The 26,689-nt window shown below is 36.0% G+C and overlaps 6 protein-coding genes across 6 annotated transcripts; 3 read left to right on the plus strand and 3 right to left on the minus strand.

Moving 5' to 3' along the window:
- Positions 1 to 1,522: 1,522 nt before the first annotated feature.
- Positions 1,523 to 2,566, plus strand: LOC111457445 (60S ribosomal protein L37-3). Its single transcript, XM_023099643.1, has 4 exons — positions 1,523 to 1,619; positions 1,729 to 1,864; positions 2,113 to 2,214; positions 2,303 to 2,566. The coding sequence occupies exons 1-4, from the start codon at positions 1,617 to 1,619 to the stop codon at positions 2,347 to 2,349; spliced, it is 288 nt and encodes a 95-aa protein (XP_022955411.1). The 5' UTR covers positions 1,523 to 1,616; the 3' UTR covers positions 2,350 to 2,566.
- Positions 2,567 to 6,081: 3,515 nt separating this feature from the next.
- On the minus strand, positions 6,082 to 10,421 carry LOC111457634 (protein disulfide isomerase-like 1-6). Its single transcript, XM_023099954.1, has 12 exons — positions 9,658 to 10,421; positions 9,429 to 9,558; positions 8,783 to 8,948; positions 8,552 to 8,670; positions 7,492 to 7,572; positions 7,306 to 7,395; positions 7,121 to 7,192; positions 6,961 to 7,029; positions 6,780 to 6,860; positions 6,569 to 6,703; positions 6,428 to 6,481; positions 6,082 to 6,326 (listed from the first exon to the last, which is right to left on the minus strand). The coding sequence occupies exons 1-12, from the start codon at positions 10,173 to 10,175 to the stop codon at positions 6,228 to 6,230; spliced, it is 1,614 nt and encodes a 537-aa protein (XP_022955722.1). The 5' UTR covers positions 10,176 to 10,421; the 3' UTR covers positions 6,082 to 6,227.
- A 1,639-nt stretch (positions 10,422 to 12,060) lies between these two features.
- LOC111457636 (dynein light chain 1, cytoplasmic-like) lies at positions 12,061 to 12,802 on the plus strand. Its single transcript, XM_023099956.1, has 2 exons — positions 12,061 to 12,372; positions 12,527 to 12,802. The coding sequence occupies exons 1-2, from the start codon at positions 12,235 to 12,237 to the stop codon at positions 12,695 to 12,697; spliced, it is 309 nt and encodes a 102-aa protein (XP_022955724.1). The 5' UTR covers positions 12,061 to 12,234; the 3' UTR covers positions 12,698 to 12,802.
- A 565-nt stretch (positions 12,803 to 13,367) lies between these two features.
- On the plus strand, positions 13,368 to 16,398 carry LOC111458014 (rop guanine nucleotide exchange factor 12). The gene is made up of 7 exons (XM_023100494.1): positions 13,368 to 14,044; positions 14,265 to 14,381; positions 14,543 to 14,697; positions 14,782 to 14,856; positions 14,944 to 15,213; positions 15,436 to 15,756; positions 15,849 to 16,398. Exons 1-7 carry the CDS (start codon positions 13,816 to 13,818, stop codon positions 16,257 to 16,259), a joined length of 1,578 nt encoding a protein of 525 aa, XP_022956262.1. The 5' UTR covers positions 13,368 to 13,815; the 3' UTR covers positions 16,260 to 16,398.
- A 93-nt stretch (positions 16,399 to 16,491) lies between these two features.
- LOC111457635 (photosystem I reaction center subunit VI, chloroplastic-like) lies at positions 16,492 to 18,112 on the minus strand. The gene is made up of 3 exons (XM_023099955.1): positions 17,854 to 18,112; positions 17,625 to 17,751; positions 16,492 to 16,800 (listed from the first exon to the last, which is right to left on the minus strand). The coding sequence occupies exons 1-3, from the start codon at positions 17,979 to 17,981 to the stop codon at positions 16,621 to 16,623; spliced, it is 435 nt and encodes a 144-aa protein (XP_022955723.1). The 5' UTR covers positions 17,982 to 18,112; the 3' UTR covers positions 16,492 to 16,620.
- A 957-nt stretch (positions 18,113 to 19,069) lies between these two features.
- LOC111457637 (homeobox-leucine zipper protein GLABRA 2-like) lies at positions 19,070 to 24,525 on the minus strand. The gene is made up of 11 exons (XM_023099957.1): positions 24,376 to 24,525; positions 24,049 to 24,296; positions 23,844 to 23,961; positions 22,818 to 23,015; positions 22,377 to 22,757; positions 21,683 to 21,784; positions 21,391 to 21,603; positions 21,148 to 21,322; positions 20,259 to 20,529; positions 19,581 to 19,668; positions 19,070 to 19,504 (listed from the first exon to the last, which is right to left on the minus strand). Exons 1-11 carry the CDS (start codon positions 24,457 to 24,459, stop codon positions 19,103 to 19,105), a joined length of 2,280 nt encoding a protein of 759 aa, XP_022955725.1. The 5' UTR covers positions 24,460 to 24,525; the 3' UTR covers positions 19,070 to 19,102.
- Between the last annotated feature and the right edge of the window lie 2,164 nt (positions 24,526 to 26,689).

Genomic DNA, 26,689 nt, shown 5'->3' on the forward strand with positions numbered 1-26,689 from the left:
AACAACAAATCCTTCACCCACTCCAACTTCCTAAATAAGAACATAAAATAGAGTCAACCACCTGCCTTTCAATCCAAGTAGTTACATAGTTGACCGTTGATATTGCTTTGGATAAGCATAATAATCCTTGAGATGCATTATTATTATTATTTTGTTTATGATGCTATTATTTTTTAAGATATCTAGGGTCGAGCTCCACCAGCATAACTGAAAATAGCTGAAAATTAAAGAGAGAGCGAAAAAGAATTTTCTCGAAAGATATTATATTAGCCGTATTTATTTATATTTTTTAAGTTTGGTGAAATATTGAAATTCAAAATTTAGAAATTACGTTGTATTATTGAAATATAATGTTTTTTTTTTAATTACGTATATTTGATTATGGAATATTATTGTTGATATTTTATAATTTTTTTAAAATAGTTATATTCTAATTTTTTTTTTAATACGAATTGTTATTAAATTCCGCTATTCCGCTCTCACGATATCTTTCAGGAGAGAAAACAAAGTGGGACCCACTTTAGAGACACGTGGTAATAATTGAATGGGTGAACTAGAGGTGTCAGCTGTCGATGTCCATCCGACGTCGTTTCAGTCGGGTACATACACTGCACCTGCACCACAAAAAAGTGGTCGGCGGCCACGTGATTCAGATATATGCCACGTATCCACAAATCGAAGGAAATGTCTTTTTCTAATTTTTTTGAGACTTTTTTGGAATTATTTTTAGTTGTGAAATATATATTCATTACCTTGGATTCATCGTTATGTTTCTTGTTGTTGTTTTTTAATTAAACATTAAGTAAAAATAAAAATTTATTTTCAAATGTCACATTTTAGCTATGGTAATTTTAATCTCTTAAATTTAGATTTTATCCAATTGGTTATTTTAAAATATATAATTATCATATTTCAATACCTTTTTAACAATTATAATTATAAAATAATCTCTTAGATTAAAATTATCTTATTTTTCCATATATAATAATTTTTATTTCAATTTATGGTTCAACACAAACATGTACGAAGAATTTTGGTAGTCTTTTCGAGTTAATAGTTATAATCTCTAAATTAAAATTAGGATGACTTTAAAATTAGCCTATTAATTTGAAATAATGTATTTGTGACACCCGAGTAAAGGAAGAGTACATGAAAGAACTAAGACTACATCCGAATTAGAGCGATCATGAGGATAAGACGACTAACAAAATCTTAAAAGAATTGAAAGTTACTATTTATACGAGCAACATGCATCTTCATTTCCTGTGGCTCAATCATAAAAATTTTCATAGTTAAACGTATTTTACTTAGAACATCATATTGTTGGGAGTTGGAAATGAGGACAGAACATGTTGACGTTAAAAGGAGGAATATTTAGTCACATATATGGCTTTTTCCTCTTGAAGAGGAAGGTCCACTCGCGGGCCCAAAGGGCCGACCCAATCCAGTAGAAAAGTTTCGGGTTAGGTCAAAGCTACGTGGGTCGGGTTTTTTGACACCCAATTACTTCAAACCCCTCAAACCCTAAACCCTGTCAATATAAAGGCTGCCGCCTACAATTCGGCCCTCTTTGGACGGAAGAAGAATCCGAAGGCTTCATCGTCGAATCCGACTAAATGGTAATGGCGAACTCACTTTTGTGAACTCAATCTCTTTTCTTTCTATATGACTGTTGTTGAATTCGGAATTTTAGTGCGTTAATCGATTTGTTTGTTGATCGGTAATTAGGGTAAGGGAACGGGAAGTTTCGGTAAGAGGAGGAACAAGACCCACACTCTCTGTGTTAGGTGTGGCCGCCGCAGCTTCCACCTGCAGAAGAGTCGATGCTCTGCCTGTGCATTTCCAGCCGCCCGTAAGCGTACATGTAAGTTCGCTTAATCAATTTGTAATTTGTTTTTGGTTGTTTCATCATTGCGCAATTAAACCTCTTTTATATACTGAGCTTAACTTATTGAATCGATTGGAAGTGATAATCATAGATTCATCATTATCGACCCAGATAGCAGTAGATTCGTTATGTGTACCCTAATCTGTTTGAGTGAATATCATTTACTCTTGGGTCTTCAATTTTGGTCCAGTTGTTCCTTTTTCTTATGCGGGTTTTGGATTTAGATAACTGGAGCGTAAAGGCGATCCGAAGGAAGACCACTGGAACTGGGCGGATGAGATACATGCGTCATGTTCCTCGCAGATTCAAGAGTGGTTTCAGAGAAGGTTCTCTTCTAAGTTCTTGCATTTTCTGCTTATCAACTGATTTTGGGGGCATTTTGTGATTTTAGTTACCTTTGGATTTGGTGATTAGGTACTCAAGCAGCGCCAAGGAGCAAAGGAGCAGCCGCATCAGCCTAAGACATTAAAGGTTACTTGTGGCACAACTTGGTACCATATTTATAGCTTCTAGGAGAAGTTTGTCATTTTTGGGACCAGAATCTATAAGAATTTTGTTTTATGATGTTAACACCTTCAATACTGAAACTTAATTTTATTTCTTACTTTATTGTTTATGGAAATTTTTATTGTTGTTTTGAGACCACTTTCACCTTTGGTTAATCTATGTCTTGAGCTATTTACATCTAATCATTGTTGGAGTTTTTGCTGGTAGATATTGTTACCCTGAAGCCAGGGTAGAATCAGTTAGTAAGAAATTTGAGTCTTAAATCATGTGTTAATGAGTTGTTCCTCACTCATATATATATATGATTAGGGTTGATAATCCAGAATAACTCGGCAAGTTGCTATTCTTTTTTGGATTGTTAGTGGTAGGGGTATGACTTGGTTATTGTTACAATTACTACATAACTAAGAAACTACTCGTTAGGAGATGTAGAGGCCGACTCAAGGAAATGGGCCATTGCAAAGCATCAAAACTAAGAGAAAAGACTGTCATCTTTTGGGATCGCAGGAAGAGATAATTACTATAGGCTTTCGAAACAAGGAAATGAAGAAAGATGATGTTGAAGTGCATATAAGTAAACACTCTTATCTAGAACCTTTTAAGCCTCTAAAAAAAGTCCTTCCATATCTTTATAGCTGTACATATCAGAGGTATGTAAGACACTCGTTCTGTTCAAGAATACGACTTCAATTTAAGGACAGTTGATGTCAACAATACCATGAATTACGAGTGTGCTGATGCTACTTTTGGAGGTCTATTAAGTCTTCTATCCAATCTCTAGTGTATAGATAAGTTGACAGAATGTTGATTCAAATTCTCTCCTTCCTTTTTTGGACAAAACGGACCCTCCTGCGAGCTATATGCTTAAAAAACCTTACATTAAACAAGGGTTTGTGGAGTGTGAATGCTGTAGAATTTATGATCTGTTGATTTCTTATCACCCTTTTGACCTCTAAACAATTAAGAAGTGAGATTTGTTATGATTCTCAAGGTTGGTTGCATCTTTGCTGTGTTGATTTTCTGATCATCCTTGGACATTTTCAATTATAGGACAGTTATGTTAGTTAGACCGAGAATGTCAGGAATTTTCAATCATAGGACTGTTAGACCAAACATACTACAAGGAAATAATCTTTATCTTGCCTAATAATATGTTGGTGATGTGATGTGGAGTTCTTGAAGAGAACCCTTTTTCTTTCGAGCAACCAATATCTTAGGATGATGAGTTTGAAGAATGTGTAAATGCAAGAGAGGAATCTCATATATCACACTCTTAATTTGAAATGAGTCTTTTATATTGGTTTGGTTCTTTCTCCTTCTTTGGATCGATAGGTAAAGTTATTGGATTAGTCCATCGACTTTGGTGTCTTTTCTTCTCGGAATCTAGTTTATTGCTGCTTCTTCTATTTGTTTTGTCTTTCAGATTCTTGTGTTTGACCTAATTGTAACTACGAATAACTTGTGAAAGATCAATTTTGTTGTAACCGATCATTCAAGTTTACAAGTAGAGTCATATATAGATAATAAAGCAAAATTGATTACCTAGAACTCTTTAATTAATCAATTGAAAATTTATTATTCAATTGAAAATAACTTTATTACTTAGAACTCTTTAATTAATCAATTAATTGAAAAGCATTAGAGTAAATTTTTATGGTCTAGCTGTCTCATAATAACCATATATATAGTTTGAAGTCTTCAAATATAAAATAAGAAAAATAGATATGCTAAATATAAAATAATGATATATTAAATATTAAGATGATGTATATTAGAAACATTAAATATATGCCTGAATTCTGAATTTCCAAACTGTTCGAAATTGAAGTTAGTTGAATATGGATTGAAATACTTTTATGATGTTTAAATATGATTAAATAATATTTTAAATTTGAAAAATATTATCTCAAAGTCTATTAAAACTTGAGGATTTCTTTTTAAGAGACTTTCATATGTTAAAAGGGTTGATAATTTTTTTTAGATATTTATTCGATGCAATGTTTTAATTTTCAATCTTTTTTTAAAATTCTATATAAAATTTAATGGATTCGAATGAAGTACATGAATGAAGTACGGTCTCCCTTCTGAAATTAATTTTATGATTTCAATATTTAATGATAATTTTGTCAATGACCTTTCTAAAATTAATTATATGATTTCAATATTTAACGATAATTTTGTCAATATAAGATGTCTTAGATTCGGACTCAAAGCACTAGAAAAAGTCTAAAAAAAACTTCAAATTTAATTTTTTTTTAATATAAAAAGTCTAAAAAAAGTCTAAAAAAACTAAAAAAATACTCGATAATTTTGGATGAAAACCGTTAGCATTTCATTAAAAAAAAACCTTCAACTTAATTTTTTTTTTTTTTTTTTTAAATACTCCTATGATGGATAATTTTGGACAAAAACAGTTAGCAGTTCATTCTAAAAAAACCTCCAACTTAATTTTTTTATAACTACTCCGGGATAATTTTGGAGGAAAACGGTTAGCCTTTTATTTCAAACATATTTGTAAATTTTTTAAAGCGTTTAAAAAATATTCTTCATTCAAAATTGAATAATTTTTGAAATAAAATATTAATAATTCTGATTATTTAAAAATATTTCTTTTTATAGATTAAAAATAATTTAAGGTGTTTGAATGCAGCGATGAAATGAAATAATATAGGATGCACAGTTGTAGAGTTTATAAATAGGAACCCGGGCAACTGCCAAATTCATTCCCATTCCCACATTTTCCAAATTCAGGCTTTCTGTTTCTCGTTCCCTCTGTCATGGCTACGATTGAAAAATGCAAATCCAAACCACGTTTCTTCGATCGATTCTTCCCTCCGCGTCCCCTAGGCGCTGGCCTTGATTATTCCGCCCCTCCTCCCAATTCAGTTTGCCAATCTTTCTTCAAGGTAGCCTCCACCGTGAAATCCAGGGCCTCCGCCCTTCTTTTTCCCTTCGATGCGGGCTGCGTCCATGATCCATGGGGCGATGCCGTCGACGGACTGACTTGCACGACGCAGATGGGACTGACATTGCCGGAATTTGATCGAGACGCGATCGTTATTGGGGGAATGGAGATGAGGAGATGGAAGCCTTGTGTGGTAGATGGATTTGAAGGATTTGAAGGATTCGAGAATGGAGATGAAGCCGAGAAGGAGAAACCTATTTTACTCCAAGGTTTTGCTTAAAATTCTGTTGTTCAATTTTTGATGGAGTTCATGTTCTGCTTCTTGTTCTTGTTTCTTGTTAAAATTCTGTTGTTGAATTTTCAATAGAGTCCTTGTTCTTGTTCTTGTTTTTGATCCTGTTATTGATGTGAGTAACTTGGAAGTTAGGGAAATTTTCTGGTTGAATCTTTCTAGCTTCTTTGTGAATACACATCAGAGAGAATAGAGATAATGAGTTCTTGAATTTCCAACGAATTTCGTGAACTTTCGAGCTATTATTATTATTATTATTTTATTTCTTTTATTTATCAATCTTGTTCTTTACTTTCTCTTCTTTAGAAAAACCCTTTTCACTTTCTTAATTTAGTTTCTCAGATACTTCAAAGTGATTAATTAATTGCAAAGTTAAATCACAGATAACAAATTTAATACCTAAGCTAATGAATATTTGCATACACAAATTAATTTTGAAAAACTAAGTTTCTTTTATATATATATATAACTTAACAAGATTAGGCCATATTAATGGTAAAGAAAGATGTGTTGTATTAGATGTGAATGGTGAAGAGAGCATAAATTAAAAAGATGTAGATATAATATAAGGAGTCCAATCCAAGAAGCTTGGTGTATGCCTCTGTGTCAAATCTAAATGCTTTGTTGTGTTCCTATTATAGTTCATCTTTCCCACTGCCCTGCTCTTCAGACTTGAGCAGTTTGGAGATGTTCTTGGCCAAATCCTTCAAGCTCCCTTTGCTCGAAACCTTGATCTGCGCAATCGAAAACAGAGGAGCATGGTTTTATACCTTCGAACAAACGAAAGTTATTCCAAACAAACCCGAAGAATGAAAAACACAGTACGAATACTAACCGGGTTTGATTTATCAGATGCGGGGTAAAACAGGAGGGTTGGATAATCATCTACCTGCACCATCACAAACAGACACCAAATTGTTAGGATTTGATTATTGATAATAACATGAGTGAGTGAGTGAGTGAGTGAGTGACTGACTTGTAGCTTTGGATGTTCGTTTGCAGAAGCATCAATTCTGGCAAAAACAATGTTATCAAAATCTTTGAAATGCTTAGCCAACTTCTCCACATTCTTGCTTGTTGCCTCGCAGGTAATGCACCATGGGGTATGCACCTGTTTCATAATAATAAAACCTTATAAGATCCCACAAACAAGATTACATGAACATAATAAATTACTCATTCATTACCTCCAAGAATACATTTTTGGGATTCTTCAAAACCAATTCATCAAATGTCCTTCCAACAACTACTTGAATGCTTGCTCCCTCCTTCAAATCACAACAACGACAACGACCCAATTATCAAAACGACAGCGATCGAAATTCCCAAGTACTTCGAATGATCCAAAACATATTCACAGGAACTCACATTATTTGGGATTGGCTGTGATCTGAAGTAAGGAGACAGAGTACCATCATGAAGGCCTCTGCCAAACTCCTATAGACATGGAAATTCATAGAACCATATCAGTGGCCTAACAACAAACTTTCTCAACACAGAATACATATATATAGAACAATAGTTTTACCTCTATGTTGCTCGGGGTCGGATCTGACTCTAACAAAAACTTTGAGCTCATTCCGTTATCAAAAGCAGCAACCTGACAGATGCATAGCAAATATAAAGTGCATTAGGAGATGCAGATTAGGCTAAAGATACGATTCTCTCCAGATTTTTTGGTTGGGAAAAGGATGGCTGAAGCAAAATACGAACCACAATTCGGTCTGATTCTTCGAGGCCGAATAATGACAAGAAGGGCTTTGCGAGATTTTCATTTGCAATGTCTATGGATATAAACATCACCTGCATTGAGAAGAAGATAGTATTATCAACATTCATCTACACAATGTGATGACTGATGAGTAACTTTGATAAGCAGAGAATACATAATTTGTTTACCTTTGACTTTAACTTTTTCGCAACATTCTGAAGCGGCTCGAGAAGATCCTTGAATTCTTCGTCATCAGCAAAGATGAGAACCTTCAAAGTGAATGAAAATTAGACAATTTGTCTTCGGTAGATTCTAACATTCCAAGTAAATAATTAGAGTAAAAAAGTTTTTTTTTTTTTTGCCTCTTCTTTCTGTTTTTACTAGCTTTTTGATACATACATCAAGTTTCTTTTGACCTCAACATGAAATGTTTCTTTGTACAGTACCAGGACTTATCAATACCATTCTTTTTTATTCCGATGTAACAGTCCAAGCCCAAGCCCAAGCCCAAGCCCAAGCCCACCGCTAGTAGATATTGTCCTCTTTAAGCTTTCCCTTCTAAGCTTCCCCTCAAGCGTTTTAAAACGCGTCTGCTCGAGAGAGGTATCCATACCCTTATAAACAATGCTTCATTCCCCTCTCCAACAAATGTGGGATCTCACAATCTATTCATTCCCCTCTCCAACAAATGTGGGATCTCACAATCCACCCCCTTTTGGGGCCAGCATCCACACTGGTACTCGTTCCCCTCTCCAATCGATGTGGGACTCTCCCAATCCACCCACCTTCGGGGCCCAACGTCCTCGCTGGCACACCGCTTGGTGTCCACCCCCTTCGGGGTTCAACTTCCTCACTGGCACATCACCCAGTAACCTGCCTCTGATATCATTTGTAACAGCCCAAACCCACCCCTAACAGATATTGTCCTATTTAGGCGTTTTCTCTTATGGGCTTCCTCAAGGTTTTTAAAACGCGTATGCTGGGAAGAGGTTTCCACACCCTTATAAAGAATGCTTTGTTCCCCTTTCCAACCAACGTGTGATCTCACACAACAAGTGTTGTCTAATTACAGGATCCAAAAAACTAGAAAATTACATTTTTTTTTTTTTTTTTTGGTTGTTACAAGTACATTTTTCTTCATCAACTTATGAGAAACCCAAAAAGAAAGAAAACAAATCCAGAATGCAAAGAATGTAGAGATGTACATGAAAGGATGCAATTCAAAGAGATATGAGACATATGGGGAACCTGGCGTTTAACAGGGCTGGAGTAAACTCGGATCGAATTCATTTCCGTCAGTTTAGTGACTAATGGAAACTTGTTATGCTCCAAAAAATGCAATATCTTTTCCCTTTCAAAACCTCCTTCTGCAACATACAATAAGTAAGCAAAGATGATATTAACATCCACATAACTATCAGTCCGGGGTGCATGCAAGCTAGCTCATAATAAAAATTTTAAACTATCGATCCAACTCACCGTACGCGCTATATCTTTCCTCCTCATCTTTAACCAATCCAAGGAAATTGTTTGAGGGCTTAATATCTGGGAAGAGGACCTTTGCAGCTTCAATGTCGCTCACCCCAACAAACTGGAATTCATTGTCATCTGAGGCTGCTTTAAAAAATTCTTCATATGCAGGCCCCTTGAGAAAATAAAACACATTTCTTCACCAGATCCTCCATGATTAATACATATATAGAGTAAAGACAGGAAGCACTAATGATGCTATGCCAATAAACAACAAACGCCTAAACGCCGTTCCTATCAAGCCAAACGCCCCACAAAACGGCGAAACAAGACCTCGACAGGACCTTTCCTTTGCCATCAAACAACCAAGTTACAAGAACTTGGGAACAGAGATTTTATTTTGATTCGATCCGAAAACAAGCAATGCAACATTCAAAGTGACTTTTTGGGATCTAGGGTGCTAGTAGAAAGATTGGTTCATTAGGCTCAAGACTGTAACTTAAAAACGACCCCCTTTGGAGTATGGCAGTCGAGCTCCTGTAACATGATGTTCTATTTACTTAAAGCTGTGTTCGCACTGCGGTTTGTTCTTTATTTTGTCCAAATTCTCTAAAAGAAAACATACATATACGAGGTACACAGAGAAGTAACAAACCTCAAATTTCTCAAACCGACCAACAACAAACATGTGGTGCTTCTTAAGAAATTCTTTAGCTTCGTTCAAAGAGCTTATATTTATAACAGGCACACCAGTCTTTTTCTGGACCCAGATCACAATCTCTTCCCTGAATTCATGGAAAAATAACGCCAATTCAAACAAATCAAGACAGGATTCAATTATAAAAATAGATAATATGATCAATTTCCATTAACAATCTACTTACGCAGTGAATCCACCAGTGTAAGCTTGAGAAGTCCCATTAACAAACAGAAGAAGTGTAGGGAACCCCTTAATTTGGAGGGCAGAAGCCGCTTTTGGATAGCGATCGGCATCAAGCTTCGCCATTAAAATGGGGCTTCCCAATTCCCTAAGTGAATTAGCTGCCTCAGCGAAATGGGGCATTAACTCAGCACTCCTAGCACACCAAGGGGCATAACCCAGAAGCAAAACGTACTCATTTTGTTCAATTACTCTCTCACTCTTATCATTGCTAAGTTCAAGAACTATCCTCTGTGCTTTACTCAATACCTTCGCCTCTGAGGTCCTCAAATTAGCCCCATCCTGCTGCTGATTTTCCTCCTCTTCATCCAATGCCAACAATTCCTCAAGACCCTCGAGATCTTCATCGCCATTTTCAACTGCGTTGCTCTCAGATGAGTAAACAATGGCGAAGAATCCGAACAATAGGAGAAGGGTGAAAGCGAGAAGGATGAATCTGGAAGTGGGTTTTCTCAGAATCATGGTAATGGGTTCTGAATTGATGGATTTTTGGATTTGAAGGAAGGAAATGATGATTCGAGTGAAGATGAAAATGGATCTGGGGAAAAGCTCAGAAGGTGAGGCGAAATGGGGTTTTTGAGGGTTCTTTCCTTCTTCTTTGGTTACTGTAAAAATGGCGCTAATTGGGGATGAATTCAGAGGAAAATGGAAAGAGGGAAGCCGATTAGGGAGATTGGCTGTACGTGTGAAATCGTGAGTGAGCCATTGAAATTAAAACTGTCGGTCCTTAGGTCAACCAAACTAAAGTAGAACGTGAGTGGGACTATCACCCTTGATTCACTAATTTAGGTTTGAGCTTTAATTTGTTTTAATATCTATGAATCTATTAACATATAAGCCACTAAAATTGAATTTTGTATATAAAAATTATTAATTTTTTCTTTTTCTTTTTATTTCAACGACCAATTAGAGAGATTCGAACTCTAACCTAAGTTGAAAATATAGACTTAAATTAGTCTAACCATATTTAGGTCGGTAACAGCAAATTGAAAGTACCATTATTATTAGTATATGGATGAAATGTTTAGATCACCTAATGACTCACCTTTTCAAAATTAAATCAAGCAAAACTGTTACGGAAAAATATCGTTAATGAAGGGACCCATTTTCTTTTCAAAGTGGTTCATTAGCTCGTGACATGTCTTAGATTAGGATCGTCTAGCTCGATCCTAACTAGTACATAGAGACCCTAACCATCTAGCCATACACTTATGACCAGTTCCCAAAAAACCTATGGACAATTAACGTATAACAAAAAACAAAACCTTGATCCCCTCACCGATCACTATTTTAAATGACTTTAGTCACTAATTACCTGAGCACATAATGTGGTAATGTATAGTTACTAAGATCATTTTGCAATTTGTCATTCAATTTATGAAAAAATATAGATCTTATTATCGTATAGGACATGTTTAAAATATGTTGGGATTTATATCATAAAACTCAATAATTATCTAAAATGAAATAAGGTAACAAAATTGTTAAAAATACCTTATTTATGTGAAATTCGGATAACATTTCCGCACACAAATATGGTTACTTGATCTCCGGTCATTTTATTTCCCAAAATATTCTTTTATCATATTTTTTTTTTCACACATCATAAACAAAATGTTCGAACTAATTTAAAATTAACACTAAGTGTATTCATGAATTTTATTTTAAAAAAATAAAAATATTATTAAAAAAAAATTAAAAGCTCTTGTCGATGGATAAAAGTCCCAATCCTGCTAACAGGGAATGTTCATGGGTTTATAATCAAAGAATACTATTTCCGTTGGCTTGTGATCTTTTAGGGAAACCCAAAGCAAAGCCACGAGAGCTTATGCTCAAAGTGGACAATATCATACCATTGTACAGAGTCGTGTTCGTCTAACATGGTATCAGAACCATGCCCCTTAGACTTAATCATGTCAATAGAATCTTCAAATGTCGAACAGAAACTCCAAAAGAAAAAGGAGGTGTGTGGATGAAAGTCCCAAATTAGCTAATTTAAGGAAGTCATTTTGAGGAAACCCAAAGCAAAGCTATAAAAGCTGCTCAAAATACAATATCGGACAATATTATACCATTGTGAAGAATTGTGTTCGTCTAACCTGTCTTTCTTATTTTTTATAATTTAGCCTAAATTCTATGAAAGAAGTAATGTAATAAAATACTCTGTTTCATACCCCTCGTTCAACAAAAGTGGGCAACAATAGAATAAAAGGAAGAAACACAAGAAAACGTGTGAGACGAAAGTGGATGAATGGAATTTATACACAAATTTTTCAAAGATCAACAGAAAAAATGCAATGCAGAAAGATCATGAAACGATAAGGCAATCAATGTGCCAGCTCGAGGCTGCATCAGACACACCTCCTTTACGTTTGGAACTCAAAATCTTCCCACATTTATTATCATCGCCTCTACAAATCTGCTACAATTTGGATTTCTTTTTCTGGGTGTTCATCAAGATCAGATCTTGGGTTCTTACAACATTCAAACACAGCTTAAATTACTGAGAAACAGAGTAACAATGCTGGAAGGGAAGGCTTTGATTGCTGATACAGACATGCCTCTCAAGTTGCAGATCCAAGCCATGAAAGCTGCTTCTGAAGCTCTCGATCTTTATGATGTTTTTGACTCTAAATCCATTGCTGCCCACATCAAGAAGGTCATTTATATTCGATTTTCGATGTCGGTATTATGTGAAATTGTCTACTTCTGAGCTGAGTTCTATCAGTAAAGTTGAGAAAGAACTTGGTTTGATCTTTCATTCATGGTTTTGTGGATTTGTTTGTGTAAATGATGGTTCAACTTTTGTGCAGAAGTTTGATGATGGGCATGGGATGGGATGGCAATGCGTGGTGGGTTCCAATTTTGGGAGCTTTTTCACTCATTCTCAAGGGACTTTCATCTACTTCACTTTGGAGACTCTCAACTTTCTTATTTTCAAAGGCCCTTCTCCTTCCATATCGAGTCGTGTAGATATCGTTTGATTTTCTTATTTTAGTTTCTAAAAACGGAGCTTTTTTGTGATCAAACAATATCATACCACTATATAGAGATACGTGAAAGATCTAACCATGTTGATAGAATTATCCAGTGTCGAATAAAGAAGAATTTGATGAGTCTCAAAGTTCTAGTAACGTAGAATTGTCAATAAATTCTCAAATGCCGAACAAAAGTGGTTGACGTACTATGTATCCACAATGTGATCGAGCAGAGAAGTTGGCTTGAATAAGAGCAATCTCTCGATGAAGCCACATAGTTGGACAAATAAACCTTTTTGTTCGATACGAGAGGATTCTTGTTCACTTTCGACATACCTTCATACCAACGGAGATATTGTTCCCCACTTATACACCGTTGATCTTTTCTTATCTAATCAATATAAACTTCGGTCACATTTCCAACAAATTCGGTAAAGTTTCGCAAAAGGGTTTTGAATCGAGTCGAATAAAATAACAATAGTCAAGGGGTTTCAAACCTATATGGGTATGATCTTCCATCTTCCATCTCCCACAATTATAGGACAAGTTTTGTCAAATTCCCTTCAAACTTAGGTCAAAGAGGAAATTACCATCTAATCCAACCCAAAACCAAACAAATGATTTGTGGTAACAGAAACTGTATTTATTTAGCAAAACCAGATCCAGAAAAACCAGGAAAAAAAACGACACAATCTGTACAATGTTGTCAAAATATAACAGAAAACAAGAAGTCACCATTGGGTTCTTCAGATCTGAGCTGTGAGTTTTAGAAAAAAAAAAAATGGTCGGGCATGCAAGCATGTCTGTCTTCCCCTAGTTTTAAGAGCCTTTGACTTTCCCAAGAAAAACCACAGCCATCCATCCATCAATAACCAAATTCCCTGTTTCAATTCATAAGCCATCTCTCAGCTACCCATCAAAGCCTGCATGTAACCCACTTTCTGCTACCCATTTCCCATTCCAATTCAAAGCCAAAACCAACATATTTGGTTCTGTTTTATTAAGCTCTTTCCAAAACATCTCCTTTGTTCTTCTTCTATGAACTTTGTTTTTTCAGGTCTGTCAAGATTGCTGGTTTATTCTCTCTCGTTTATTCTATCAAAAGATTCATCAAAAAGCTGAAAATGGTACGAGAAATGGAGCAGGAGGAAGAGAATTGCAGGTCCAAATTCTTCAATTTCAAACATAAAACACTCCAGAAGCTTGAGCTTGGAGAGTTTAATAATAATAATGTTTTGTTTTCCAACAGAAACGAGGGATTAGCTCCCCCAGACGACGGCGGGTTGGACAAACCCCCCGCTAATGGACCGGACAAAGGCCCTAAATCCAAGCCCTCCAGAGATCAGCCAACAGGTTCAGACATCTTTTTGTCTGTTTTATTTTCTGTTCTTTGAAATTATAAACTATAGTTTATGACTTCTCAAAACGAGTTGTAACATTATGATTATTTATATTATATGGTTGACATTTTGATGTTTGTGACATAGATGTCTAATCCTATTGTTTTGTATGAACTAAAAGGCCATTATTGAGGTTGGTTTAAAACTGGTGTGTTCTTCTTGGATATGATCAGAAATAGAACAGATGAAGGAGAGGTTTGCTAAGTTGCTGTTGGGCGAAGATATGTCCGGTGGAGGAAAGGGTGTTTCGTCGGCTTTAGCATTGTCGAATGCAATTACGAATCTTGCAGGTATGTCGTTCGTGTATCGATCTTCAGTTTTGTGTCGATAATATCGACGATATCAGTTGAATTATGCTCGGTTAGATGCTGTTAGAGGAAGCAAGTCGAGATAAGTTTTGTAGTTGAATCTAGAGAGTCAAGTTTTCATCTTTCTCCTATGGTTTTTGCAGCTTCTGTTTTCGGGGAACAATGGCGTCTCGAGCCGATGTCGGAGGGGAGAAAAACACGGTGGAGAAAAGAGATTGACTTGCTATTATCAGTCACTGATTACATAGTTGAATTTGTTCCTTCCCAACAGAAATCCAAGGATGGAACAAACATGGAGGCAATTTTTTCTCTCCCTCTCTTTTTCTGAGCTTCAAAATGCATTTATAGATCATAATTCAGTTCATGTTCTTTGATTTAACAGATCATGGTTACCCGACAACGCAACGATCTTCACATGAACATCCCGGCATTGCGGAAGCTCGATGCGATGCTTATTGTAGGAAAAGATTGCTAATCTTGCTTACTTTTTGTCCTGTTTAATATGATTTAATGAATCTTTCTAATGGTTTCACATTATGTATAGGCTTGTTTGGATAATTTTAAGGACCAATCCGAGTTCTACTACTTATCCAGAGATTCAAGTAATAAAGACAATGCTTCAAAGAGAAAAGATGACAAATGGTGGCTACCTACTCCAAAAGTTCCTGAGAATGGTTTATCTGAAAACTCAAGGAAATTTATGCAGTACCAAAAGGATTGTGTAAACCAAGTCCTTAAAGCAGCCATGGCTATCAATGCACAAGTTCTATCAGAAATGGAGATCCCAGAAAACTACATAGAGTTATTGCCTAAGGTGAATTTTGACTCCACGTCGGTTGGAGAGGAGAACGAAACATTCCTTATAAGGTTGTGGAAACCTCTCCCTAGCAGACACGTTTTAAAATCTTGAGGGGAAACCTGTATGGAAAAGTCTAAGAATAATATCTGCTAGCGGTGGGCTTGGATTTGGGCTGTTACAGATATCATAAATGCTCTATCTTTCATTGATTTTGTGATTGAATATGTAAACTTGCAGAACGGGAGGGAAAGCCTTGGAGACTCCGTGTACAGAAACATAACGGTCGAGTACTTCGACCCGGATCAATTTCTGTCTACCTTGGACTTATCTTCAGAGCACAAGATCTTAGATCTCAAGGATAGAATAGAAGCTTCCATTGTGATATGGAAGAGGAAAATGAACCAGAAAGATGGAAAATCTGCTTGGGGCTCAGCTGTAAGCTTGGAGAAACGAGAGCTTTTCGAGGAGCGAGCGGAAACGATTCTACTCATCCTCAAACATCGTTTCCCAGGCACTCCTCAATCAGCATTAGACATCAGCAAAATCCAATACAACAGGGTGCAAAACATGTTTTTTGGAAAGTACTTGTGTTTAAGACATTATATGACTTCTTAAATTTGGTCTAATGGGAGAGTGGTTTGGTTTTATAGGATGTTGGACAGGCTGTTCTAGAGAGTTACTCAAGAATTCTTGAAAGCTTGGCCTTCACAGTGATGTCAAGGATTGAGGACGTACTCGATGCAGATTACATGGCTCAAAATCCATCACAAGTATCGAGTAAGAAGAACTCGACACGGGAAACCGTGGTGAGCTCAGGAGAAGAGCCACAAAGTGCTGCAGACACACCTACTTCAATGACACTATTGGATTTCATGAATTGGGGTCCGGATATTGCTGATAATGAGGTAAAGAAGGAATCGCCAACAGAGAATGCAGAAAATGTGTTCACAGAAACTGAACCAAGGCCTGTGCAAAAGCTTCAAAACATAGCGACCAACAACAAGTTGGTTTCTTACCTCGAGAACATAGGCGGGACAAAAAGCCCCACGGCACGACATTGACACAACACATAACAGAAGAACACAACACAGTTAATAGCTCAACCTACTTTTGTCTGTGTTTTCTTTAGAGCTGTAATTACCAAGTCCATTCAATTCATTCCTGTTGTACATATGAAGGATGAGCACAAGTTATTGGTTTTGGAGTCTTTTTTTAATATGGTTCTTCTGCAGGGGTAAGTTTTAGTCAATTTTGTTAGAAAGAATAAGTCTTTTTAACCCATATCTTCATCAGTTTTTCAAAGAAACTGGCAAGAACACTTTGTAAAAGTACATTCATTACATAATAACAATTTCTCAATTGAAACATAACTGGGAGGATAAGAGAGAAAATTTACATACTGCAAAAGGATTTGAAAGCGAATTAGATCTTGCCACGAGGCCCAAGCTTTGGTGGAAGTTGAGGTCCTTTCTTGATGGGAAGAACATCATCTGGGGCAGTGGCACTGTAATAAGCTAATGTGGCTCCACCGCCTAGAAGCAAGAACTTGAGCAACAATCCTCTCTTGGTGAATGGAGCGGCAAAGGTCTCAAAGAATTTGCTCTATAAATACACCAAAAATAAGGAATGCTTTATTTTTGGCCCGTTACATTGTAAAAAACAAAACGCGCTTGTTTGGGAGAGGTTTCCACACCCTTATAAGGAATGCGTTCCCCTCTTTAACCGATGTGAGATCTCATATTCCTCCCCGCTTGAGGGCCTAGCGTCCTTGCTAGCACATTACTTGGTGTCTGACTCTAATACCATTTGTAACCGCCAAAGTCCACCGCTAGCGAATATTGTCCGCTTTGGCTCGTTACACATTGTCATTAGCCTCACGGTTTTAAGACACACCGACTTAGGGAGAGGTTTCCACACCCTCATAAGGAATGCTTCGTTCCCCTCTTCAACCGATGTGAAATCTCATAATCCACCCCCCTTGAGGACCTAGTGTCCTCTAATACCATTTGCAACAGCCCAAGTTCACCGCTAGCGAATATTGTCCGCTTTGGCTCGTTATATATTGTCATCGGCCTCACGGTTTTAAAACATGCTAATTAGGGAGAGGTTTCCACACCCTTATAAGGAATGCTTCGTTACTCTCTCCATCCAATGTGACATCTCATAATCCACCCCCCTTGGGGGCCTAGTATACTCGATGGCACATTGCTCGGTGCCTGACTTTGATATCATTTGTAACAGCTCAAGTCCACCATTAGCTAATATTATCCGCTTTGGCCCATTATGTATTGTCATCAACCTCACGATTTTAAAACGCGTCTACTAGGGAGAGGTTTTCACACTCTTACAAAGAATGCTTCGTTCCCTCTCCAACGAGATCTCATTATCATTCTAATTTTATTAAAGCAAGAGAATGAGCTACAAACCTGAAGAGAATTGTATGGTGAAGGAGCATCAGATCCATACAAATCCCACTGTCCAGTAGTGTTGCCCAAATCCTCCAAATCGAAGTAAACACTTTTGTCACCGTACTTAGCCACCACAGCACCAGCCCTGAAAACAGAGTAACAAAAAGGGGGAAAACCCCACAAGTTTCATGAAGTTTCAAATCAATATGCACCAAAATAAAGAAGAAATTAGAGAAATTTGTGGTACTTGAAGCTTTTTGGTCTGAAGCTCTGGCGAGAGGGCCTGAGAGGGAGCTTAGTTCCGGCAAGGGAGCTTCCACCAAGGCCCTTTACGGTGACCGGCTGAACGGCGGCTAATGTTGCTAAGGAAGCCATTGTTGTCTGCGTTTTGGATTGAAAAGGAACAAACTTGGAGTTGCAGGCTGAGGGAGGAGGTGAGGCTTCAAATGGGATTTCGATCCTATGATTGGATTTTCTTTTGACACGTGGCGAAATGGGATTTTGGAAGACAATTTGGAGTGTCACTCAGGATGTGCCACGTTGGAAGGAAGTGGATAAGCCTATCCTTGTTGATATGGTGGAAGATTTTGGACCTTGCTTTGGGCTTTCGTGGTCATTTTTAGAGGAGATTTGTGTGTATCTAAGTAAATTATGTTGCTTCTCTAGTAAAACTTTAATTGCAATTTTATATACTAACGTCATCTGGAACCGCTTAAATTCATCGCTAGCAAATATTGTCCTCTTTGGACTTAAAACGGGTCTGCAAGAAGAAGGTTTCCACACCCTTATAAATGATGATTTGTTTTTCTTCCCAACTAATGATTAATGTGGGACATCACAGTATTAATGTGTCATAGGTAAGTCAAGGACGGACTAATGTGGGACATCACAATATTAATGTGTCATAGGTAAGTCAAGGACATAAATTTTGTGAGCTAATAAACTTGACTTAGGAGAATTGTTGGTAGACTTAGTAGAATAAATTACTAATTTATGGAACAACGGCAGTAAAATTGGTAGTAGTTGCCAAATTGTGGAACTGGTAGTACTAGTTTAGTGCTTTTAATGAGGAAGAAAGTTTAGGAAGCTAGTTAGTGATTTCTCTACTATAAATACTGATGTATGCTCTCTTTATAATTACAACAACACAAGAATTGAAAGTCGGTTAAATTTATTCCATGTTTCTTTTATTTGTTTGGACATATTTTGATCATGGGTCAAATCCAACAAATCTGATATCATTCGTTAAGAATAATAAATTCTCCATGTCTCTACCATCATATGATCTTGTCCATTTTTGGCATAAGCTCTTATGATTTTATTTTCTATATTTCAAAACATATCATGCCAACAGAGATATACTTTCACTTAACTATCGTTGTTAAAATCAAATTTGAACTCCACTCAAACAAATTAAAGCAAAACCCACATGGAAAAAAGGATAATATAGGCTATATGGATCAATTATAGGTTATGTATCAATTATAGGTTATGTATCAATCTTCCTCACAGCGCATGCTGGTTTTGATATTTTTTAGCGTACAACAAATGATATTTTTAACGTACTCAACGGATTCCATGGTGGGTTTTGCAGAGGGAGAGGCGTCGGTGAGGATTTGAACGGCGACAGTCAGCAGAACGCCGCCATTGGTGTCGGCGGTCTTGTCGTCTTTCTGTCGAGTGATGAGTAGGGGCGGCCTGGACACAGCGCCGTCGGGGAGAATTGAAAAGCCAGAAGGGAGAATGGTGAGGCTGCTGGAATCGCAGCCTGTCATCACCGACTGCATGCCGGTAACGTCTACTCCGGAGTAAACCACCATGGATTCCGACGAGTTTGTGGAGCTGTCTTGGAGGATCCACATGCCGCTGCTGCTGTTGCTCTCTTTTGATCCTATTGTCTGCAACTTTTAGCCTTTCCATTAGACATTCGGAAATGAAAAAAATCTAAAATTTCATGAACCAATCATTAGTTACTTGAATGGTAACTGAGTTGCCTCTATCTTGTCCCTTGGCTAAATTTGCAATCGACTTAGCTTCATCTCCACCAAACATAGCGTCCCACAAAAAAAAAAAAAAAAAAAAAAAAAAAAAAAAAAAAAAACTTTTGTATTCGAAGAAGTGGAAGCAAGATGGATCCAACTTAGGCCCCCACAAACAGAAATTAAAAAAAAAATAGACATAAAAATTTACGTGGTTTGAGAGAATATGTTCCTCTAATCCACTCATAGCAATCATTCTCAATAATCAAAGTGATTATAAAGTGTATATCTCACACTTTCACCCTGCAAAGTCTCTTGATAAATATACTCAAAATGTCATTCAACAAATACAAAATGATCCTAGATAACCTTTGTACAGGCATAGAAGCATTAATTTAATACCTAAATCAAAGGGAAAGATGAACCAAATAAATGAGAGATGAACGAAACAAGTGAGAATTATGAACCGTTATGAACTAAATAAATAAGAGTTAGTAGGTTATAAGCTAAATAAATGAAATCTATGAACTAAGGTTATGAATCAAATAAATGTCAATACATGTATAAGAGGTGCATGAACTTATTCTTCATGACAACTTACCAATAGAGCTTAAGTTGATGGGGTGGTAGGACAACTAAGGTATGTTCATGTATGAATACTCGAGTATTTTATCGGATGGCGCGAGCTTGGTCTAGCAGGAAATGAAAGAGAAGGTCAGGAGAAACAGGCAGCCATAGAGAAGAAACTGCACACAAAATAGCTCCAATGGGTTCACCAAGGTCACTAAGATTCTTCCTGGAACAAACCCTAATGTCTTCCCCTGTTTTGCCCACAACCTTGGTCCATGTCTGATAACTTGAAGCTGCTATTGCTTGGGAGAAGCTTGAACTCATTCTCTGTGCCAACTTTAATGTGCTTTTTCTTCCCGCTAGTGTTGCAACTCCTGAATACGTAATGTTTCAAACTTACAGTTTCAATAGTCGCTACGTCGAGCTACATATATATACATACATACGTGTGTAGGTATATATATATACATACACATGTATGTATGTTGTATATATATATATGGTAAGATATAAGACTAATTTATAAATATATTTTTTAATCATCGTATTATTTATGAAATGTTGTTATATTTATTAGAATATTCTGAGAATTTTAATATTAATTTTAGAAAAAATTTATGAAAATTGGTTTATTATCTTTTAAATTTTTATTTTTTTAACTATACAATACATGAAATCTAAGTTTCCAAGAATTTTGTTACATATTTTTCTATTAAATGGTTGAAAAACATTACTCTCAAAATTCATATACTATGATTGTTAGAAAATAAACCTAAAGTTTTTATTTAATTAATTTTCAATTTTTTGAATTTAAGAAATTAATGTTAACTAAGCAATATAATAGCACCTTTTACTGAAAAAATTATTTCGGGAGGCGGTTATATCGTAATAATTTCTTAATAATCATTGAATGTAGATTAAAAAATTTGTATGTCCCGAGTAACTACTAACCGTATATTCGAAGTTGGGTTAGAAGGAAGAAGAGGGCTAACCATTTGAGTCTTTCATGGGGATGTTGGTTGCCATGAAGAAAGCAAGGCGTTCGCATTGGAGTTGGAGGGTTGCCATCCAACGTTTTGCCCCAAAGCCACCGCCATTGTTGACTAAGCTTCTGAACAAGTTATGAACTTTGTTCTTTTGACATTCCAAATGCTCCACCATTGTTACCTGAAAAACCTTTCACTTTTATTGATCGATTAGAGATTTGAATCTTTCGATTCTAAGTAAAAATATACCTTACAATGACCATTAAATTCATCCTTAATGATGCAGCCAGACGGACGTTTTCTATACTTCACCAACGATACATCGATATTATTATCTTCAACATTTTCGATTGAAACGTCGAGAATCGCCCATCGTTCAGCGTCGAGCTGCTTGCAGTACCGGATGAAATACATCTCTCTTGTGGACACTAATGGTGTAAGCATTTGTACCTCTGCAAACATCTGTAGTACACAATGAATGAGCCATTTTTAACTCATCTAGCTCTCATTTATAGGCCTCGTACTCAAAATTAAGGCTCACCAATTGCACTGCGCCGTCCCAATTGGCAACCCCTCCATTACAAATAACATCAACCGTAGCTGCCTTCGAGATCATGAAAGGAAACATCTCCTTCCATTGATTCTACCAACAAACCATAAGTGAGAATTGAAGAAAGACATAGTAAGGGACAAAAACACGACAAAAATCTATGTTGGAAACGTTAAAATATCATCACTGGCGCAATAACGTCAAACCCAATAATTGTACCGTCTATATTCATTTTAGGAAAATGAATTAGTTATTTTAAGAATACATTTTTTATCTCAAGAAAATCACTGGGTGGAGAATGGTAGAATGTCTTGTAATCTCTTCTCGATTGGTATTAATAAGGAGGGTGAGTATTTTTTACACAGAGTTGTGTTCAACACGAAATTTGTTTATTTACCTCGTTCGTGTTCGAAATGTCAAAATATCATCATTAGCTCAATAGAGTCCGGCCCAATAATGATATGAGCCCGTATTCATTTTAGTAGAATCAATCACTTATTTTAGGAATAAACATATTTAAATATTTTAAGAAAAATATTTATTGTCTAATTTCTATTATAAATATCCCTCTACCATCACATCTAGGTTTTCATCATAGCACAGAGTGCAGTAACTACAGAGTGTTTGTGCTACTGCTAGTGATTTCCACACAGGATTGTGTTGAACATAAAATTTATTTATTTACCTCATCCATGAAGCTTTGAACCAACCTCGAGGGCTCCATGAAGACAAGGGCCGTCTCACGAGAGGCCTCGATGTGGGTTTTGAGCCAACGATGGTTAGAATTATTGTTGAGATGGAAGGTTTTTAAGTACTCGTCGTAGTTTAATATCTCTCTTCCGGTCTCGACGCTGCGGACCCAAAGAGGGTCACCGGCGGCAGCCATTGTTTTGAGCTCTTCAAGAGCTTGATGAACCTTCTCCATGATCCTTGACTTTTCAAGCCCGAAAATTCCTGTGTAATAATCTAAGCAGCTTTGGTTCGTCTCTTGCTCGTTCTCCGATGAGTACGACGGAGACGCCGCTGCATGTCGGTGTTTTCCCAGTGCCGCTCGTAGTTTCTCAATCTGTGAATTAGAACACTTTAAATCAGAGCAAGGGTTTAAGCTCGATTATTTAAATGTTACCTCGACTTTGAGCTTGGCATTCTTAATACGCAGTTGCTCTGTGGTTGTCGATGCGACGTCGTCTTCACCGGCATCGGTAGTGCCACAGTTTGGACAACCGAGTTTTCGCTTGGAAATTTCTCTCATTCCTTTATTTTCATCTCGAAGTTTCTCCATTTCAGCTTTTAATAATGTGTTCTCATGACGCTCTTGAATTGCCTACATAAATAAAGAGAAGGTTGAGGATTGCTAGGAGACGAGTCTCACATCAACGAATTAAGAGATTGATCATGTGTTAATTGTTAGACGAACACGACTCTCCACAATGGTATGATATTGTCCATTCATCATATGTTAATTGTTAGACGAACATGACTCTTCACAATGGTATGATATTGTCCACTTTGAGCCTAAGCTCTCGTGGCTTTGCTTTAGGTTTCCCTGAAAGGCCTCATACCAATGGAGAGTGTATTTTTTTTATTATAAACCCATGATCATTCCCTAAATTAACCGACGTGTAACACTCTCATCCAACATTTATAAGTAAGGAATACATTTCCATTGGTACGAGACATTTTGGAGAAACCAAAAGAAAAGACACGACAGCTTATGCTCAAATTGGACAATATCATACCATTATGGAATTCGTTTCTAATATGGTATCAGAGTTATGCTCTTAACCTAGTCATGTCAATAGAATTCTCAAATATCGAACAAAGAAATCGGGACCCTCGAAAGTGTAGTCAAAATTAACTCAGTGTCAAACAAATGGTGTATTTTGTTTGAGGGCTCCAGAGAATGAGTCGAACCTCGATTAAGAAGAAGCTATTCAAGGGCTCCATAGACCTCAGGAGAGGCTCTATGATGTATTTTGTTCAAGGGGAGGATGGTTGGAAGAGGAGTCTCACATTGACTATTTAAAGGATTGATCATAGGTTTATAAGTAACAAATATATCTATCTTATGAGAAAATGAGGTAAGCTCACAAGAGCTTATGTTCAAAGTAGACAATACCCTATTGATTGTGGGCAAGATGGTTAGACTTACTTTGATTTGGGTTCGACGATTTTGGAACCAAAACTTGACCTGCCTCGACGAAAGCCCTAATCGTTTGCTAAGCTGCTGCCTTTGCTTCTCATCCAGATGTGGCGACTCTTTAAACAGCCTAAAAAATGGAACCCAAAGAAAAAGCATATCAAAAGACTCCAATGGCCACAACACAAAAGTAGAGCAATGGGAATGGATGAATTACGCCTCCATTTCTCTGATCTGCTCGTTGGTATGCCGATGATACTTCTTCCTTCTCTTTCCATGACACCCATCATCATTCTCTTCATGCACTCCTCCACCGTCGTAATCCTCATCCGATCTCGACCTCACCGGTCCCGAATTCTCACTACTAACCTCCACCGCCGTCGTCATATCATCTCTCCCATCATCCACCTCCTCCATCTCAACATCCCCTTTCTCCCCCGTCTCACCCCGGCGAAAAATCCCCGCCTCGAAAATTAAAAACAAACCCATCAGAGAGGCAGCTGGAAATTTTGATAGAAAACAAAAAAAATAGAAGTACACATACAAGAGTAAGAGAAAGAGCCGGAGAGGAGAAGAAGTCTTTGGTGAAAGCGAGGCGATTATTATTGTCCGACATGTCGGCGCGCATGGATGGTGAAGAAGGGGAGTGGGAGATTTTAAAGGAGTGGACTGTCGTTCTGAATTTTGATGGATTTTGAGAGAGAGAGAGACTGGTAGGGGTTGACTGTTAGCTATTGGATGGAAGACGACTCAACTAACTTCTAACTTGTTTCGATCAAAGATCCAACGGTATTTCGTAACGGCTTCCTGTCTCAATCTACCTCCCAATTTTAATATAATAATATAATAATTGTGTAGTGAAAAATTTTAAAAACTATTTTTTTTTTTAAATAATCAAATGTATGGTTGCTAATCAATTAAATAATTTTCGATTTGGTGGTGTTTATACTTTTTTATAAAAAAAAAATAATGTAGATTAAATAAATTAAATAGTTAAATGATTAATTTTGAAAAAGTAATACAGATGTTCAGTAACGTTGAAATATGAAATAAAGGTAGAAACTTAAATTAATTATGCTTACACATTTTATTGTTGTTAATAATTAATTAAAAGTGATGAGTAATGATTGACTCAAATTAAATAAATAATAAATAATCTTAAGAACTGGCCGAGAGTCAAACCAAAAGGTCAACGCCGGATTTGAGCATAATTTATGTCTTCGTGTAATTAATGGAGTTGCCTCCAACTTTCTCCAATATATATATATATATATATATTTTTAAATTTTAAGTTAAAATTTTTTAAAAAAATCATTTATTATTAATATTATGTTTTAAAAAAATACTCATTAAATTTCAAACTTAACACTAACCTCTTTTCATTTTATTTAAAAAAATTAATTTTTTTTTTTACCATTTAACGTATGAATTCGACATCGAATAGATTATCTCATTTTATTACTTTTAAAATTTTATTAATATTTTTAAAACATATATTAACCATAAGATTTTTTTAAAGTTTTTTTTTTTTAAAAAATAAAATATTAATAAATTTTTTGAAAACCGAAAGTATTTTTGAAACAAATATTAATTATTTATATCCAAAATTAAGTAAAAATATTTTTTTAAATAAATCTAAAATTCAAGAATATTTTATTAATTTAAGTCTGAATTTTAACCACCTAAATTTTAAAAGGTAATAATGTTTTATAAATTCCTAAATTTTTTCAAATTTGGTGTCTAAAATATATAAATTATTGAAACTTTTTAGGATATTCAATAGATAGTAAACTTTTAATTTTATGTCTAATTAGTTTTTTTTACGTACTCAACCTTTTTCTTACCTTTTAATTTTGTGCTTATTATATATACGAATTTTTTTAAAAAAATTATACAATGAGAGCTTTCAATGGACTAGAAAGTTGCAGACGGATTTCCGAACAACCCCTTTAATCATTAAGGACATCAAAACAACTCAAGAAAAATAAAATCATTTGATCTTTCAAAAATATAAATACCAACATAGATATTTGAAAGTATGTGTGGAATAAAATGAACAAAAGTCAAAAGTACGTTAGCAACCATAAACCTCCATAATCTTGTCTATTTTGAGCATAAACTTTCATAGTTTTACTCTTGATTTTTACAAAAAATCTCGTACCAATAGAGATGTATTCATAACTTATAAATCAATAATCATCAGAGTATGTAGTACTCCCTCTTAACGAGCTCAAATTCAAACAAAGAACAATAAAAGGACAAAATATGAGAAGGAAAGTTGGAGAAAGTTGTGGAAAAAAGGGAAAGTAGCTTCACAAATACACATGAAAAAGATGAAAACTTGTCCTCAAAGGCAATAAAGACAAAGCAAATGGCATAAATGGACCATAAATGAGATTGAATATAGGTTATTCTTGCCATCTTTGGCACACCCTTGGCTACAATAATCAAGAAAACTCGTTCTTTTTCTCATCGTGTACCATCATTCATATTTACATCAATTTTTGTCTTTCTACTCGGAAATAGATCACATCATTGATGGCACAATAGAATCGTTATAAATGAGAAAATTATGTATGGCTTCATTCGGTTCAATGTACACAAAAATTCCACTTCTATTAAGAATTTAGACATACTTAACTCACTCGAGGTTCCCTCCATTAAGAATATAGAAGCCAGCGGATCAACCACTTCAACTAATTTCAAGGTTTCGTCTTTTATAACACAATATCTTCATCTACACGACCCTAGGGACGAGACTTGAGATATTGATCTACACATACATCAAGCTCTCGCTCTTATTATCTTAATTGCTACACTCTTGGTATCCCAAATGCTTCGTTAAACTCATCTTCTCT

Source organism: Cucurbita moschata, unplaced genomic scaffold (assembly GCF_002738365.1).
Source record: "Cucurbita moschata cultivar Rifu unplaced genomic scaffold, Cmos_1.0 Cmo_Scf00020, whole genome shotgun sequence".
NCBI lineage: Eukaryota > Viridiplantae > Streptophyta > Magnoliopsida > Cucurbitales > Cucurbitaceae > Cucurbita > Cucurbita moschata.